General features: G+C 41.3%; 1 protein-coding gene across 16 annotated transcripts in view; it reads left to right on the forward strand.

Annotated features, from left to right (window-relative positions):
• Positions 1-18,647, forward strand: part of Hivep2 (HIVEP zinc finger 2) — a 179,597-nt gene that overhangs the window by 154,945 nt on the left and 6,005 nt on the right. For all 16 annotated transcript variants that reach the window (XM_077802085.1, XM_026397625.2, XM_026397630.2 and 13 more), the window contains 6 exons: positions 787-831; positions 1,857-7,419; positions 8,575-8,729; positions 12,039-12,214; positions 15,832-15,933; positions 16,714-17,609. In XM_077802085.1, the coding sequence (XP_077658211.1) occupies positions 2,242-7,419; positions 8,575-8,729; positions 12,039-12,214; positions 15,832-15,933; positions 16,714-17,609 (6,507 nt within the window). In that variant the 5' untranslated portion in view covers positions 787-831; positions 1,857-2,241. The remainder of the gene's footprint in view (positions 1-786; positions 832-1,856; positions 7,420-8,574; positions 8,730-12,038; positions 12,215-15,831; positions 15,934-16,713; positions 17,610-18,647) is intronic.

Below are 18,647 nucleotides of genomic sequence, written 5' to 3' on the forward strand. Positions count from 1 at the left end.
TCCCCCTCAAAAAAACTCCAAAAATTTATGTGCTATTGATGTGTGGGTTCACTTCTGGGCTCCCCTTTCTCTTCATTGGTCTCTGTGTTGCATGCGCACTAATACTATTCTGCTTTACCAACCCACAGCTTTGTCGTGTATTTTGAACTCAGATAGTGTTTGACTCTTTGCCTCGTTCCTTTTGCTCAAAATGGCTTTTAGCTATTCTTTCTTTTTTGTGTTTCCATATAAACTATAAACTTTAGGTTTACTTTTTCTATTTCTGTGGAGAATGTCACAGAACAAGAGGGATTGCATTGCACCTGAAGACTGCTTTGAGTAGTATGTTCAGTTTAATACTATTGATTCTTCCAATCCATGAACATGGACTATCTTTCCAAGTTTTTGTATCTCTTTAATTTCCTTCATCCACATTTTACATTTTATAATATTTATTGTAGAGAGCTTTCACCCCTTTGGTTAAATTTATTCCTAGTTCTTGATTTCCATTTCAGATAATTCACCGTTGGTATAGAACTACTATGGCTTTTTAATTATTTTTTCCTCTTTGGATAAGATTCTGAGCCCACAGTGAAGAAAGCACTGATTGTGGTTACTTTTCTTGCTGAATATGAGTTTTGCTGTTCCAAGATGGTGCATCTAAGACAGTCCCTGGTTTTTGTTTTAGGGCACATAATATTGTGTGTCTTTTATATAATGAACTGGAAATTGGAGTTTGTATTTGCATTTAGCAATATCATGGTGTAATATAACAATTTTTCCTAACTGCATTTGTTTTGTTCCCAGGAAGCGTCAGGACAATCATGCCCATGAGAACTCTAAACCATTCAGGTAATCATTTCAGTCTTTAAACTATCCCAAAAATAGGCTTTGCTTTCCATTTTATGAAGGTTTTATGATTGTTTTGTTTAGATGCACTCCTCTGCTTTTTCCAGAGTTCTGAGGTAATCTTTAATTCTTCCATCCTTGATCTAGCCCTCCTAACCCATGTTATTATGTCATATAGGTATGTTATATTAATATGGCACATAGGATATTTTATACTAATATATTTTATAAAACCATAAAACAGGTTTTGTATATTTATGATTATACATTTTAGGTTAATATGTACTATATATATTATGCACTATAATACATACAAGTATATGTTTTATAATAAACTATAAAATAGATCTCTTTTTAGAGATAAGTAATACACTTTCTCATGCAAGCCTTAAAACTTGGTTAGGAATAGTGTAAAAATTTTTAATGAAACTTTTAAAAAATCTTATAATTTCTTAAATAAAAGCTATAAAGAGTTATAGGTCAGTGGTGGAGCTCTTGCCTTGCACATGTGAGGTACTGCGTTCAATTCTCAGCACCACATACAAATAAATAAATAAAATAAAGGTATTGTGTTCATCCACAACTAAAATAATACACACACACACACACACACACACACACATAAGTTTTCCTTCAAATGTTATTTTCTTTCTTTCTCTTCTACTGATTGAACCCAGACCTTTTGCATGCTAAGCACACACTGTACCACTGAGCTACACTGCCATTCTTCATTCTAAGTAAATTTAAGGAGCATTTATAAAAGGGTGACCAAAATTCAAACATGAGAGAGATGAATGCTCGTGACATAATGCTAAATTTGAAATTAACATCCTTTAATTGTGAAATTAATGTAACAGCTATAAAAATTAATTCATTGGAATGAATAACATTTTTAATTTGTCTACTTTCGGGATGATTATTGAGGATTGGTTTTGGTTTCTTATTTGATGGCTGTTATAATAATCTCTCTCTCTCTCTCTCTCTCTCTCTCTCTCTCTCTCTCTCTCTCTCTCTCTTTTTCCCTTCAGGCCATTTTATTTTAGAGAAACTGGCAATTGAACTTTGCTATAGTTGATGGGCAAAATTTCTTCCAGACTATTAATCATCCTAGTTTCATCCTAGTTGAAAATATTCAGATGCCATAAGAAATCTTTGTAGATTTGCACTTAGTTTTTGGATGGACGTTTCTATGATGGAAAGAACTGTGTTATAGACTGGTACAAGGACATACCCATCCGATGCCTATTGACTACGGTGTAGGTGTGGGAGGTTCCAAAGAGAAGGGGCAGTCAGCAAGCTTGCAGATACCCTGGAACATGAGAGCGCCCAAGCTTTAAAAAGCACAGCATTGAGACACTCCATGAGTCTGCACGGCTTTCAGGCAAACTAGCACTTAAGACCTGGCACAACAAAATGGACACTGGGGACACAGCTCTAGGACAAAAAGCTACCTCAAGGTCTGGAGAAACTGATAAAGCATCAGGTAGATGGAGACAGGAACAATCGGCTATTATTAAGATGAGCACTTTTGGCAGTCAAGAAGGACAGCGGCAACCACAAATTGATCCTGAGCAGATTGGAAACACAGCATCAGCACAGCTGTTTGGTTCTGGGAAGCTGGCCTCACCCAGCGAATCAGTGCAGCAAGTCACAGAGAAGCAATACCCACCGCACCGTCCAAGTCTCTACTCATGCCAACATTCACTGTCTTTCCCTCAGCACTCATTGCCACAGGGGGTCATGCACAGCGGCAAGCCACACCAGAGCCTAGAAGGCCCCCCCTGGCTTTTCCCTGGCCCTTTGCCATCGGTCGCCTCCGAGGACTTATTTCCTTTTCCTATACATGGCCACAGTGGTGGTTTTCCTAGAAAAAAGATTTCAAGCCTGAACCCTGCTTATAGCCAATACTCCCAGAAAAGTCTCGAACAGGCAGAAGATGCTCACAAGAAAGAGCACAAACCCAAAAAGCCCGGCAAATACATTTGCCCTTACTGCAGCAGAGCATGTGCCAAACCAAGCGTTCTGAAAAAACACATCAGGTCCCACACTGGTGAGCGGCCATATCCATGTATACCTTGTGGTTTCTCTTTCAAGACAAAGAGCAATTTGTACAAGCACAGGAAGTCACATGCCCATGCAATTAAGGCAGGATTAGTACCTTTCACAGAGTCGGCTGTCTCTAAATTGGACTTGGAGGCTGGTTTTATTGATGTAGAAGCAGAAATACATTCGGATGGTGAACAGAGTACAGACACAGATGAGGAGAGCTCTTTGTTTGCTGAGACTTCTGACAAAATGAGCCCCGGCCCACCCTTGGATATTGCTAGCAGAGGTGGCTACCATGGGTCCCTAGAAGAGTCTTTGGGAGGTCCAATGAAGGTGCCGATTTTGATTATCCCCAAAAGTGGAATTCCGCTACCTAACGAAAGCTCTCAGTATATTGGCTCTGATATGCTACCAAACCCATCTTTAAATACTAAGGCTGATGACTCTCATACAGTTAAACAGAAACTTGCACTAAGACTGTCAGAGAAAAAAGGACAAGATTCTGAGCCATCTCTCAACCTTCTGAGCCCGCACAGTAAAGGAAGCACTGATTCAGGTTACTTTTCTCGCTCAGAAAGTGCAGAGCAGCAAATAAGCCCTCCCAACACCAATGCAAAGTCTTATGAAGAAATCATCTTTGGAAAATACTGTCGGCTTAGTCCGAGGAATACACTCAGTGTTACACCCACAGGTCAGGAGCGCGCCACCATGGGACGGAAGGGCATCATGGAACCATTACCTCATGTAAACACCAGGTTAGACGTCAAGATGTTTGAAGATCCAGTCTCACAGCTGATCCCCAGCAAGGGGGAAGTGGAACCCAGTCAAACAAGCCTGCTGAAGTCCACGAAATTCAACAGCGAGTCCAGGCTACCCCACACTATTCCGTCATCGGTCAGGAATGAAGGAAAACTGTATCCTGCAAATTTCCCAGTCAGCAACCCAGTTCTCTTAGAAGCTCCTGTAGACTCTTCCCCGCTTATTAGAAGCAACTCGATGCCAACTTCTTCAGCAACTAATTTAAGTATTCCTCCTTCTTTGAGAGGAAGCCACTCATTCGATGAAAGGATGACAGGGTCCGATGATGTGTTCTACCCGGGCACTGTGGGCATACCCCCTCAGCGCATGCTAAGAAGACAAGCGGCGTTTGAGCTGCCATCAGTCCAGGAAGGGCACATGGAGGCTGAGCACCCTGGCAGGGTGTCCAAGAGTCTCACCAGCTCATCCCTCAAGGAAAAGAAACTGGTTCCTGGGGACAGGGTTGGGTATGACTATGATACCTGCAGGAAACCCTATAAGAAGTGGGAAGACCCTGAAACACCAAAGCAAAGCTACAGGGACATTTCCTGCTTCAGTTCTTTAAAACATGGAGAATATTTTATGGATTCCTCGGTGCCAGTGCAGGGAGTGCCAACCATGTTTGGAACCACATGTGAAAACAGAAAACGCCGCAAAGAGAAGAGTGTAGGAGATGAGGAGGACACCCCCATGATTTGCAGCAGCATCGTCAGTACTCCCATGAGCATCATGGCTTCAGAATATGACCCCAAACTGCACATGCAGGAGGGCGTGAGGAGCGGATTTCCCATGGCTGGACTCGAGAACCCTTCACTCGGTCACCCTGAGCGCTTTGACCCGGGTCGACCCCAACTGCACTCTGGAAGTCCCTCCCTGGGATCAGAGGATTCCCTTTCAGCCACTGATCCTGACAAGATGTCAGACCCAGGGGGCAGGAAACCGCCTGGCAATGTGATTTCCGTGATTCAGCACACGAACTCGCTGAGCCGGCCCAATTCCTTTGAAAGGTCCGAGTCAGCTGAACTTGGGACTGGTACACAGGACAAAGCCTCTTCCCCATCCGAGACATGTGACAGTGAGGTTCCGGAAGCCCCCGTGAGCCCAGAGTGGGCACCCCCTGGGTATAATGCAGAAAGCGGGGGGAAGCCAGCCCCGACCCCGCAGGTGCCACAGCCGTCCTATCACGCACAGCCTCGGTTGGTTCGCCAGCACAACATCCAGGTCCCTGAGATTCGAGTCACCGAGGAGCCGGATAAACCAGAGAAGGAGAAAGAAGCCCAGAGTAAAGAGCCGGAAAAGCCAGTGGAGGAATTCCAGTGGCCCCAGAGGAGCGAGACCCTTTCTCAGCTCCCTGCGGAGAAGTTGCCACCCAAAAAGAAGCGTCTGCGACTGGCAGATATGGAGCACTCCTCCGGGGAGTCCAGCTTTGAATCCACAGGCACCGGCCTCTCGCGCAGCCCCAGTCAAGAAAGCAACTTGTCCCACAGCTCCAGTTTTTCCATGTCCTTCGAAAGAGAGGAAACCGTGAAGTTTACTGCCCCTCCCAAGCAGGATGAGTTTGGGAAGCATTCCGAGTTTTTGACCGTCCCTGCTGGTTCTTACTCATTGTCTGTTCCGGGCCATCACCACCAGAAAGAGATGCGACGCTGCTCCTCAGAACAGATGCCTTGTCCCCACCCAACGGAAGTCCCCGAGGTTCGAAGTAAATCATTTGATTATGGGAATCTGTCCCATGCCCCTGTAGCGGGAACATCAGCCTCAACCTTATCCCCCTCCCGGGAGAGGAAGAAATGCTTTTTGGTGCGGCAGGCTTCCTTCAGTGGCTCCCCAGAAATCGCCCAAGGTGAGGCCGGCGTGGACCCCAGCGTCAAACAGGAGCAGATGGAGCAGCTGCATGCTGGCCTCAGGGCCGCATGGCACCACGTGCCATCCTCTGTGCTTCCGCCTCTTCCGCCAGATGACCCAGGGAAGCAGGTGGTGGGTCCTTGTGCCCAGTTGAGCTCAGGACCACTCCACCTGGCCCAACAACAGATCATGCACATGGACAGTCAGGAATCTTTGAGAAACCCCTTGATTCAGCCTACATCCTACATGACAAGCAAGCACTTGCCTGAACAGCCACACTTATTTCCACATCAAGAGACTATTCCATTTTCTCCCATCCAGAATGCCTTGTTTCAGTTTCAGTACCCCACTGTCTGTATGGTTCATTTACCGGCTCAGCAACCTCCCTGGTGGCAGGCACATTTCCCCCATCCCTTTGCTCCTCATCCTCAGAAGAGCTACAGCAAACCTTCTTTCCAGGCAGAAATTCATTCTAACTATCCCTTGGAGCACGTTGCTGAACACACTGGGAAGAAGTCTGCTGATTATGCACACACAAAAGAGCAGACTTACCCTTGTTATTCAGGAACATCAGGGCTACACTCAAAGAACCTTCCTCCAAAGTTTCCTTCGGACCCGAGCAGCAAGTCAACTGATACTCCCTCTGAACAGGTTCTTCAGGAAGATTTCGGGTCGGCAAATACTGGTCCTTTGCAATCCCTACCAGGCACCGTGGTTCCTGTTCGGATCCAGACCCACGTTCCGTCCTATGGAAGTGTCATGTACACAAGCATTTCTCAGATTCTTGGGCAGAACAGCCCTGCAATTGTCATATGCAAAGTTGATGAGAATATGACCCAAAGAACACTGGTAACCAATGCAGCCATGCAAGGGATAGGGTTCAATATTGCCCAGGTGCTTGGGCAGCATGTGGACTTGGAAAAATACCCCCTTTGGAAAGTACCTCAGACCTTGCCCCTTGGCTTAGAATCTTCCATCCCCTTGTGTTTACCTTCCACCTCAGACAGCGCCTCCTCCCTTGGAGGCAGCAAGCGGATGCTCTCTCCAGCCAGCAGCTTGGAGCTCTTCATGGAAACGAAGCAGCAGAAACGGGTCAAAGAAGAAAAGATGTATGGGCAGATTGTGGAGGAGCTCAGTGCTGTGGAGTTGACCAACTCCGACATCAAGAAGGACCTCTCCCGCCCGCAGAAGCCCCAGTTGGTCCGGCAAGGGTGTGCTTCTGAGCCAAAGGACGGCTCGCAGTCGAGGTCATCGTCCTTCTCCTCTCTGTCGCCCTCTTCATCTCAAGACCATCCAGCTGTTGGCGGCCCCTCAAGGGAGCCATTCCCGCCCAGCAGGGAGATGCTCTCTGGTTCCAGGGCCCCCGCTCCTGGGCAGAAGTCCAGCGGGCCTTCAGAAAGCAGAGATTCTTCAGATGAATTAGACATTGATGAGACCGCATCGGACATGAGCATGAGCCCTCAGAGTTCTTCACTGCCAACCGGAGACAGTCAGCAGGAAGAGGAAGGGAAGGGCCAGAAGCTACCTGTTGGCATGCTGGTCCACATGGGCTCTGGCCCCAGTGGAAACGTGGCAAACTCGACTCTTCTTTTCACTGATGTGGCAGATTTCCAGCAGATTATTCAGTTCCCCAGTCTGCGGACAACTACTACTGTGAGTTGGTGCTTCTTGAATTATACAAAACCCAATTTTGTGCAACAGGCCACTTTCAAATCCTCAGTTTATGCTTCATGGTGCATTAGTTCCTGCAACCCAAACCCATCAGGTTTGAACACCAAGACCACGCTGGCTCTTCTGAGGTCCAAGCAAAAAATCACTGCAGAAATTTATACTCTGGCTGCTATGCACAGGCCTGGAACCGGCAAGCTGACATCATCCAGTGCTTGGAAACAGTTTGCACAGGTAATGGATGCTGTTTTAGAGAGCACTTGTGCTGTGAGTCTGATTGCTGAGCAGAATGTGCACAGGGAAAGACAGAAGGCCTAAAAATGCTAGTGAAATTAAGATCAGTTTTGGGGCAGCAACACTGGCCTTATCCAGAGGTAGAAAAGCCACTGGCTGTACTTGGACCTCAGGGCCCTTGAGAAAGTCTCAAAGAAGGAAAATATCTCCTTTATCCAGATGCTGTGAATTCTCCCTCCAGGACTAGTTTCTGTGGGTCCTTTTCCCTTCCTAGTGTTAGTGACTTCTGTGTTAGTGACTTTGCTGATCTGCTTTACTTTAGACATGAAGAATTCTGGGAGTTGTGATTTGGGGCTGTAAAGTGGGGAGTGGATGCTGAAAAGAGATTGGGAAGTAGGCGTGAAAGGGGTTAGAACTGAAGGTGGCAGATGCAGAGGGCTTGTTCTCTCTGGCAATACTTGTCACTAAAATCTGTTTTTTTGGTACTGGGGATTGAACCCAGGGGTGCTTAACCACTGAGCCACATTCCCATCCCTTTTAAGTTTGAAATGAGGTCTTCTGAAGTGGCTTAGGGCCTCACTAAGCTGCTGAGGCTAGCTTTGAACTTGCCATCCTCCTGCCTCAGCCTCCACAACTACAGGGATTTCTGTCTCTCTTTCAGAATTTACTTTCCTAAGTTATTGGCTGGTTTGTTCCTATAGAAACACTTGAATGACTTACATATAAAACTATAAAAAATATAAAAGCAGGCATTTTGTAATTTGTGGTAAATTAATAATGCAGCAAATAGAGGATTTAAGAATATATTTTCACTTCTGTCAGTTACTCTTTTTCTTCAATGACTTTTGAGATGACTCCCTTATTATAGGATTTTCTAATTGCTACTTCAAAACAAGTCTCTTTTAAGTCTTTATTAGTGTTGCACAGAACAAGTGCTAGCCATGTGTGTGTGTGTGCTCTCACAATGTTGGGTTTATTTGGTGGAAACTGCCATTCTTCTTCCACGTTATCCCTCGTGTCCCTTGTTTTATGTATCCAGCCCTGTCCTTTTAGCATGGCATTTAGGCTTATTTGAGAGATGATGGGAAAGTGGGAGGTATGGACAACTGTGTCATGGAAAAAAGCATGCAAAATTATTCTCTTTCTGTCCTACAGATGAAACCGGATGCAACCTTTTTATTTGGTAGCAAGCTAGAAAGGAAACTAGTGGGAAATATATTAAAAGAAAGAGGGAAAGGAGAGCTTCATGGAGATAAAGATATTGGATCCAAGCAAACTGAGCCAATCCGAATTAAAATCTTTGAAGGAGGGTAAGGAAACCTAAGTGCAAATGCAAACTGTTCAGCTGTAAGTCAAAGCAAAGGGCCCTGTATGTCTGTATGCAAAAAATAGCATCTGCCCTGAGTGGGAGCTCAAAGCCAGCCCCATTTCCAGTTGCACTTCTGAAGTCTGGCTGAAAATAGGCAGTGAGCACTTTCAGGGCTTGCTTTTAATGGACATATCCCTGATATTTATGGGTTGAGTCTTTGTCTTCAATTTTCACATCTCTAATTTAATATGAAATCTTCTAAATTGGCAGACGCTTGGTGTCATTTAAGTTCATACATTCTTTGCTAGCTTTAGGGGCATTTGTGTTATATTAATGGACATTTTTATTCTGTGCTTACAAAAATGAAACTGTGTATACTCATAGAATCCTAGAAACTAATTCATTTGTTTTCTTATATATTATCTAAGCTCCAGACTTTCATGGGATTTCACCAGTTCTATCAGGGTCTTTTTTCTGTTCTGGGATCCAAGTGAGGATGCCACTACATTCAGTTGTCCCCTATCTTCTCTGGTCTGTGACAGTTTCTCTGTATTGAGGAATTTCTTTTTGAATGTTGACTTCTAAACCAACTGAACTCAAGTAATAAGTTTCAATGATTTTGTTATCTTCATGATTAAGAAAAAGTACATATATATGTACTATCTAGTTTTAGATACTGATAGATATATATCTTCAGTCCAGTCCCATGAAGGGAAAACCCAGAATTATACTTTCAATTTTCAGAAATTTTGAAGTACTTCAACCACATATGGGGGATTATGATGTAATTAGCCTTATCTCTCCAACAGATCTGTAATTTACATATTTTCGTGAGCATGAGTTCATTCCAATTATATTTGAAAGACAAAATAATTTGTTTGACTGTAAAGCACTTGACTGTTCAGTGAGATAAAACATCAGTCTCTCACATGGTTTTTCCAGGTTGGAGACAGATTGTTGTAGTTGATTCTCCCTTAGATTTTGCCCTATTTGGATGGCTGATGTTTTCACCACTAAAACCACAGTTAAATATAGTCACGAGCCCTCATCTTTTAACATAAATGAGAGATATATAAATTTTCTTTTTCCTCAGAGACTTTAAAGTCCCTTAACCTCAATCAACATGTATATGCAGCAGTATTCTTCCAAACACTGTCCTCAGATCACTAGATTAGCACCACCCTCCAAGTTACTGGCTGCGCTGGGAACCCACCTCCACTACCCAGGACAGTGGAAGGGTGTATGTGAGCATTGTATTGCTGTGTTTCCATGATCCAAATGGGTTGGTTCCATATTTCACTTCCCCCTCCTTTCCTTGCCCCATGTTATCAGCTAGGTTCCTACATTCCTTCACCTGTGAACCAGTTTCTACCTGGTAGTAACCAGGAGTTCATTCCAAACAGTGTGTTACCACCTCTTTATTTCTTGCAAAGGTGATAACTTAAAAGGGGGGAACAAAAGGTATCACTGACCAGATTTTCTAAGTGTATATGTTTCTTATGTTACCTAATTGGTGAGTTAAATAATTTAGTTAAACATATATTTTAATTATTTTTTCAAAAACCATTAAATGTCCTATCAAGTAGATTCAAATGTGTACAGAACTGTTTAAAGGTAAATATTTTATTGGTACAGATTCTTCTGATATACCCTTATATAGGATTTTACTGTAATTGCATTCTGGAAGCAAGTTAATCAGCTAAGATTTTGGAGATAAATTATATTATTTGGAGATAAAGTGCATTTCTTAGCAACTATGATGATGGATTACAGTAAGGTTGAAGTATCATTTCTTGAAGAAAATTTCTGTTAAATTGTTTTATTCTATACCCCTTAAGCAATGTCATCTAGTTAGGGACAGAAAGTAGTAAAATTGAAAGGTGAAAGATACTTTGCATCTTTTGGTTTGTTCTATTTTATTACAACATACAATGTGAAATAAAAGATAAACTTTAAGAATTTTGAAAAACAAGTTTAAATGCAATTCTTGTAAGGAGCAAAATGCATAAAATTGATTATTCATATTTTTTATTCTACTTACCTCTTATCCCAATTGAAGCTTATCAAAGTGTACATAATGCTAAGATTAAATAACATCCATAGCAAAGTTGATATTTAAGAGTGTGAATGGATTTTTTTCCTTAAAAAGTCTTTCAATAAATTGGACAATTAAAGCTGAACTCTCTTTTATTCCTCTTGATGGATTCGCTAGGATGAAATAGCAGTTTATAATCCTCCTGAGACTTTATAAAACTGTATATCTAGTTCCTTTAAGTAAATGTACAGTGAATAAAGCATTTTGCATGTCCGTTTACCTTTAGACATTAAAAAAAAACCTTTGCATAATGACATTAGAACCACAATTCTAAACTAGCTGTGATTTAAGAAGTAATGCTGTTTGTTGAATTATTCAGTAGAACTGCTCTCTATTGTCTATCATGTGTTTTTGTGTTCTAAACAAAATGGGTGGTAGAGCATTCGATGTGTTTCTTCCCTTTATTATCCAAATAAATATCTAAGATTGCTCACCTGTCTGATTTGGTTGAAGTAGATGACCTCAGATATCCTTTCAGAGCTCTCTGCGAAATCCTTCTGGAAATACATGCAAATTTTATTAAAAATAGAATCTCTAGTTTTCGTTATGCAACAGTACCTTCAAGAAGCCAGTTGAAATTTAAACTCCACGTCAGTACAGTTTCATGGTCCCTGGGAAGAGCAGATCAAATCTGCAGACAACAGTTGGTGAGCTGAGCTCAGCCTGTGTACACTAGAGATTTCTGATGCACTCTGGTGCCAGGATTGTAAAAATAGAGTAGAATCTTGCAATGAAGAATTCTATTATCAGTTATACTTCTTTTAGCAAATGTAAAGCCGTGTGTGCACATGTACATTTTACATGATGTAATGTTAACTCAAGATGCATGATGATTCTACTATATTCATATGCTTTTTGGATGTTCCTTGACTGAAGGCTATACTAAAATCCAAAGCAATAAGGCACAGGTCTGCACCTCTTTAGAGCTTCTGGAAGCCCCCAAATTTGTAGACCCTGTGTCTGTAAATTAACATTTAATAGCAGAGCCAATTCCATTTTGAATTCCATATAGAATTACATTTGTTTATAGTTCTGAATCTATTATCAAGTTCTTCCAGGTATTTTACTGCATACATTTCCCAGGCTTTGTAGAAGTAAAATTGAATAATTGTAAAATACCCTCAATAAAAGTTTTCCATGTAGTGCTTAGCTTTTAGTTTGATATATAACATGCTAAGAGTATTTGAATACACTGGATTCCCCTTTTGTAAACAGGTATAAGTCAAATGAAGATTATGTATATGTCAGAGGACGTGGACGTGGAAAGTATATTTGTGAGGAATGTGGGATTCGCTGTAAGAAGCCAAGCATGCTCAAAAAACACATCCGCACTCATACTGATGTTCGGCCTTACGTATGCAAGTTATGTAACTTTGCCTTCAAAACGAAAGGTACAAATCTGATTTTGTGGGGAGGAAGAAATACTTTTCTGATGATGGCTTAGGACTCTGAATACTGTAACTCCCATTTATCAAGAGTAAGATGGCTTTGTGAAAATATGACTGCAGGAAATGTATTTTGTCCCTCCTGTTGGTGATCAGAGGATGCATGTGAGACTGTGAGGCTCCTTTTATGACTAATTAAGAGCTTTAGACTTAGGTCCAGGCCGGTTGTCTCTGAAGGAAGTGGCTAAGAATTGTCTGGGTAGCTATTACTTCATGCTGGAAATGTTATGTGGTCTAGATAATACTCACACCAGTATTGAAATTATGCAGGGAGATGATACATGCAGAGGCAATTGAAAAGCAAAGCAGCAGCTGGAAAGAAAACATGTGCCCATGTTCAGTTTCAAGATTATAAATAATGTAGAGATCCACAGACTCCCAGGTGGGCCCCTCTATCAGTTACATTAATTATGCATAGAAATCTGATAGCTTCCACTCTGTATATTTATCAGCACAGAGACAATTTCTTACTCTAAGGCGACAACTTTTCATCTCAGAAAACTAGGACTTGCCTTGAAATAATATTTTTATTTCAATTTTTAAAAATCTGTTTTAACAAGTAGATTCATATAAACATGTTTTACTCAGGAAGATTGCTTCAGTTGTATTTCCATCATCTTAAAAAATCATGAAAATGTGTATAAGCCTGATGCTCTCAAAAAAGAGACAGTAGCAAATTAAAGGTTGCTTAATTTATATTTTCATTTTTAAATTTGTGGTTGCTTGATTTTTGTATATGGAAATATGTTTTACTTTAGGTTTAACTTATCTTGTAGACACCCCCCCATCAACCTCATATCATCTAGAATTTCTTAATGTTTCAAATTTGCCTATTGAGTTATCTACTCCAATATCCATCAAAAAAGATAAATATCAAATAAAATTAAATGTACCATTTCCTCTTACAGCCCCCAATCCTAAATTGTTATTATTGATTTGGCAGAAGTGAAAATGTATAGCCTCTCCACATATTTGTTTCTTCTTTATTAAAAATGTATTTATGCTACAGGTATGTCTTATTTGAAGGTGACAAAAAGGAGATCATTCATTTATACTTCAAAAGAAATAAACATAAGATCCTTTAAATAATATCCACCTTTGCAAAATCAAACCTTTATTTAGAGCTTTACTGAGAGATTCCCCCAGGGATTAGAAAATGAAAACATTAATTTGGGGACATACTGCAAGTTCACTAGACATTGTAAATGACATGTCTTTGTTGGGCATATGAGTTGTTGCAGGCATACATTAGTTGTGTGAAAACTGGTGAGGAAATGACACATTTCTAGATATTTCCAAACATCAAATTAAATCTGGCTCTGAACTCTCATCCCAGAGTTTTAGTAAGAAATTATTCATTCCTGGTCATTAATGGAGTTTTCTTACCCTTTGAGAGTGTGCAAACATCTCTCAGAACCTTAGAGTTGAGCAAAGCATCCTGGGAAACCCCACCAGTTTTTGCTGTGTCTGAAGTGCCTGCTTTTCCAAACCATGTCATCATCATTGTCATTGTTGTCCGAACACAGATGAAACCCAGTTGTTGGGACAATTCCTTCTCCTTACCTCTGCCACTCTCTCCCCCTCCCTGCCCTGATCCACTCCTTCAGAAGTTCAGCAAACCAAAGACAGGTTGGGATCCTTTCAGATTCTTATTTTAGCTGCAATCTTGCTCTGAAGAAGGGAGCCCAAAGTTCAATTACCGCCTTAGAATGCCTGGAGAGGAAATATAGTAGAAGAGACACATTAAAATCAAATACAGTCATCCTTCAGCACCTGGGGAGATTAATTCTAGGATCCCCACAGGTACCAACCTCCAATAATGCTCAAGTCCCTTACATAAAATTAAAATGATATAATATTTGCATATAACTCATGCACATCTTCCTGTATACTTCAAATCATTTCTAGGTTACTTATAATACTTAATGCAATGTAGATGCCATGTAAACTGTTATTTTATTATATTGTTTAGGGAATAGTGATAAGAAGAAAGTTCATACATGTTTATTATAGATAGAATTTTTTTCAAATATCCTTGATACTTGAGTGGTTGAATCCACAGATGCAGAGGGCTGACTGTAAGTTATCTCACCACATTAGCATCCATATTTAAAAACATACATGGTATACTTAGCCTCTGGTAGATGCTGATGATTTCCATTGAGTTAATTAATTTACAGGTTTAAGAATTGAAATGTCTGCTAAAGTTTTGAACTCTTTAAAACTTCTCGATACAGTGTTTTTGATAAGAAGAGCAATGAGGGCCTGGAAATATTTATGTTTAGAGTTATCAAAATTGTACATAAAATTCATAGATATGGAAGCAGCAGGTAAATTGTAAAATAGTAAACAGTGGTATCCCAGCTTAGAATTATGACTTTTAACATTAATAGTAATCTAAAAAGGCCCATAATGAGGATGAACTATTTCATCAAAGTGAAATAGTTTCCACCTAGATTTCAAGGAACCTACTCTTAAAAATGAAGCATTGGTCATTACGTACATATATTAGTACATACATTGGTACATTGCTAAAGCATTATCAAAAGGCACAGATAATAATATAGCTAATTTCATCAAAGTGGACCCCTTATATCTGAATTGGTTCCTGGATTCTTTTTTGATAAGTTGTATGGCATATAATTATATATATATATATATATATATATATATATATATATGTATTTGTTCTTTGTCTTCCATAGATCTTGGGTCAAGGGTGATTGGAGAAGTGTTTTTCATATTTTCTCATATTCCATATAGAAATTATTTAAGTCCAGAGAGAGAGAGAGTGATAGAGATGTGTATATACACACATGTACACATAAGTATGTAGACATAATTATACGTAGATCTTTATAATATATTCAACACGAAACCTTTCTTTTTTCTTAGAATGGTGGGAATCTCAATCTAAATAAAAAGGGCATGCTTCTGCTCCAGAAGTTCAGAAACTGCTAATGCAAAGTTCACTAACATACACCAGCCAGAATGATGCTAAATGCCAGCAATAATGCTCCCTATAAGGAGTTAGCTAAGCAGGTGTATGTATCTTTGAACCCACATACATGGTTGACTGGCATAAGAGTTTGTGTATTTTTTCTTTGACTGATGAGGATCCTTGAAGGTTGACCTATATCGCATCAGTGCCAGAACGTCTGGAGTCCATTGAGTGTGCCGAGTGTATTTCCTTCTGAGGTTTTTCCCATCTGTGTGATTTAGCTTATGTCACCTGTCCATGTGAAGTCCTGGGAGCCTGGCCTTTTTGGTAAAAGTTAGGTCCCTTCTCAGGCAGGAAAGCCTCAGATCCCCAGTCTTGCTGCTCTTGGGAAGACGTGATCCTGGATTTCTGTACTTCTTCTAGGATAAACAAAACCTGAGATTGGGCCAAACCTTTCAGGGACTGGTATCTTCAGAAATTGTTCTGAAGGTTGAAGCAAGAGGCAGTCCATAGAAACAAATCTATGTTTTCCCAAATAAGTTCATTTCACATTGTATTTTGGAGTGATCATCACATTTAGGTAACGGATCAATTTCTTTCTTTCTTTGGCTGTGTGTTTTAGGAAACCTAACAAAACATATGAAATCTAAAGCACACATGAAAAAATGCCTGGAGTTGGGAGTCTCGATGACATCAGTGGATGATACAGAAACTGAGGAAGCAGGTATGTCATAATTTGACCGAGTGACCCCCTCACTGCGCTCACCGACGCTCTAAGGCTGAGGTGATAAAATAAAAACATTTAAAAAAACTGATTGCCCTTCATTTTAATAAACACTAAATATAGACAATCAATCTGACATATTGAATTGCTTAAAACCTGATGAGGAGACAGAAAAGCATTTCAGTTGTGACTCTTGATGGGGAGGAAAAAAGGCCTTACTGCAAACATACTTCTGTTTGGAACTCTGAAGGACATATATTGCAGGTGATTTTTGATAGTGATTTAAATGTTATAATGCTTTCTGGAAAATTCAAAAAACATTCTAATGTGTTGTTATTCCATTAAAAGAAAATCAAGTAGAAAAAAATTCCATCATTAATCTCAATAGGGAACTTGGGGGTGGGTGAAGCCTCCTGAGATGCACCAATTGTCTGAAAGTTTTCACCTGAATCTGGAGGGACGGGTTGTTCTTTTCCTCGAGCATCATCAGTAACAACTTATCTGTACCCATTTGTTGAGGGTTTTCTATGAGCAGGGTGATGTCTGAGATGTAAGGTACTACTCGGGAGTACTGATTGTAGGATAAGGATAAAACCAAATTGATACATAGAAATGCCAGAGCCAGTGGATGGTCAAGAAAGTACCCCGTGAGAGTTACATCAGAGACATCACTGTCTCTGATGGCGAGAGAGCTAAGCAAAGCTTTTGGAAAGAGATAAATAAGCTCCTAACTTGGTCATATGGATCTTGGTCTCTGATGTCTTTGTTCAATTGTTTCAGAAAATATGGAAGATTTGCACAAAGCAGCTGAGAAGCATAGCATGTCCAGCATTTCAACTGATCACCAGTTCTCAGATGCTGAGGAATCAGATGGTGAGGATGGAGATGATAATGATGACGACGATGATGATGATGATGACTTTGATGACCAGGGAGATTTGACACCGAAAACAAGATCAAGAAGCACCAGTCCTCAGCCTCCTCGATTCTCCTCCTTGCCTGTGAACGTCGGCGCAGTACCCCATGGGGTGCCTTCCGATAGCTCCCTGGGGCATTCTTCACTGATCAGCTATTTGGTTACTTTGCCAAGTATTCAGGTGACTCAACTCATGACACCCAGTGACTCGTGTGAAGATACTCAGATGACAGAATATCAGAGACTATTCCAGAGCAAAAGTACAGACTCAGAAGCAGACAAGGACAGGCTGGACATCCCCAGTTCTATGGACGAGGAGTGCATGCTGTCCTCAGAGCCAAGCTCCTCCCCAAGGGACTTCTCTCCTTCCAGCCGCCATTCCTCACCAGGCTATGATTCCTCCCCCTGTCGAGATAACTCACCAAAGAGGTATCTGATACCCAAAGGAGATTTATCACCCAGAAGACATTTATCACCTAGGAGAGACCTGTCACCCATGAGGCATCTGTCACCAAGAAAGGAAGCTGCATTGAGGAGAGAGATGTCCCAAAGAGATGTTTCACCAAGAAGGCATCTGTCCCCCAGAAGGCCACTGTCTCCAGGGAAGGACATCGCAGCAAGAAGAGACCTCTCTCCCAGAAGAGAGAGAAGATACATGACCACCATAAGAGCACCATCTCCCAGAAGGGCTTTATATCATAACCCGCCATTATCCATGGGGCAGTATTTGCAAGCAGAGCCAATTGTATTGGGGCCTCCTGTAAGTATATCTGGCTTTCTCTTCCTAGCATACAAGATGTAGCACAGTGGAGCCTCCTGATGCCATGCTAGTATGGCATTTATTAAAACATGATGGAGACTTGGTTGCTGAGAATAGCAGAAAACATTTTTGTCACGAGCTGTTGTCAGGAACCTGACTATGGCATTGCTCCAAGTGCAGTATTGCACCAGAGCAGTAGTGCATTTCCAGCCAGGAATGGGTGAGGCCTTTTGAAGGCTTTCTAAGCTTAACTAATTACAGACATGAGCTGAAACCTTTTCATGAATTAAAAAAAAAAAAAAGGTGAAGCCATTGGAATGGTTGACTGCATAGCTAGACACTCACAGGGACTTATAGGTGTCAGGGATCTGCGCTCTCCACCAGGTAAGGACTCTGATTGATCATCATCCTTGGTTTCCAAAACTTTTTTTTCCTATTAAACTCCTTACCTTGCCCAATGGGAGTGGACATGTGAAACTTGTCAGGCACTGGAGAGAGAGTGCAGATCCAAGAGAATGGGAAGTCAGGAGAGCCAAGGGAGAGATTTCTTGCACAGGCCCTTATTATAAACTGAAGAACAGCAGCAGTTTTAATGCAATGCACAGATAAACCCCTCTTCTGCCTGGTTCCGTGGTGTGGCAGACAGTGATGTTTCTTTCTGCTATGTGAAGGATATGAAAATGAACTTAGCATAGACAGAGACATGGTGTCTTTAGAGACTTTTTTTTTTTTTTTTTTTTTTTTGCCTTAAGCATGTTTTTTAGTTTCCTGGTCCCTACTCTTTGTTGTATTCTTGGCTCAGGATTTCTCTTCTTCCCAGCCAGTAGAAACACTGCCAACCCCCGGCTCATCTCATCCCTGCCCTGGTGGCCAGTTTCCTCCCTGTCTTCACTTTCTGCCACCCTGAATCATAACACAAGCTCAGGTTGTCATTTTTAAACTCTAGGGAAGCTCCCTCCTGCACTCCACTCCCCAGGCCCCCTCAACAACCTCTTTTCAAAGCCTGGGTGCCATCTTCTTCATGGTACAAATCCTGCA

The sequence above is a fragment of the Urocitellus parryii genome, chromosome 8, assembly GCF_045843805.1.
Source record: "Urocitellus parryii isolate mUroPar1 chromosome 8, mUroPar1.hap1, whole genome shotgun sequence".
Taxonomy (NCBI): domain Eukaryota; kingdom Metazoa; phylum Chordata; class Mammalia; order Rodentia; family Sciuridae; genus Urocitellus; species Urocitellus parryii.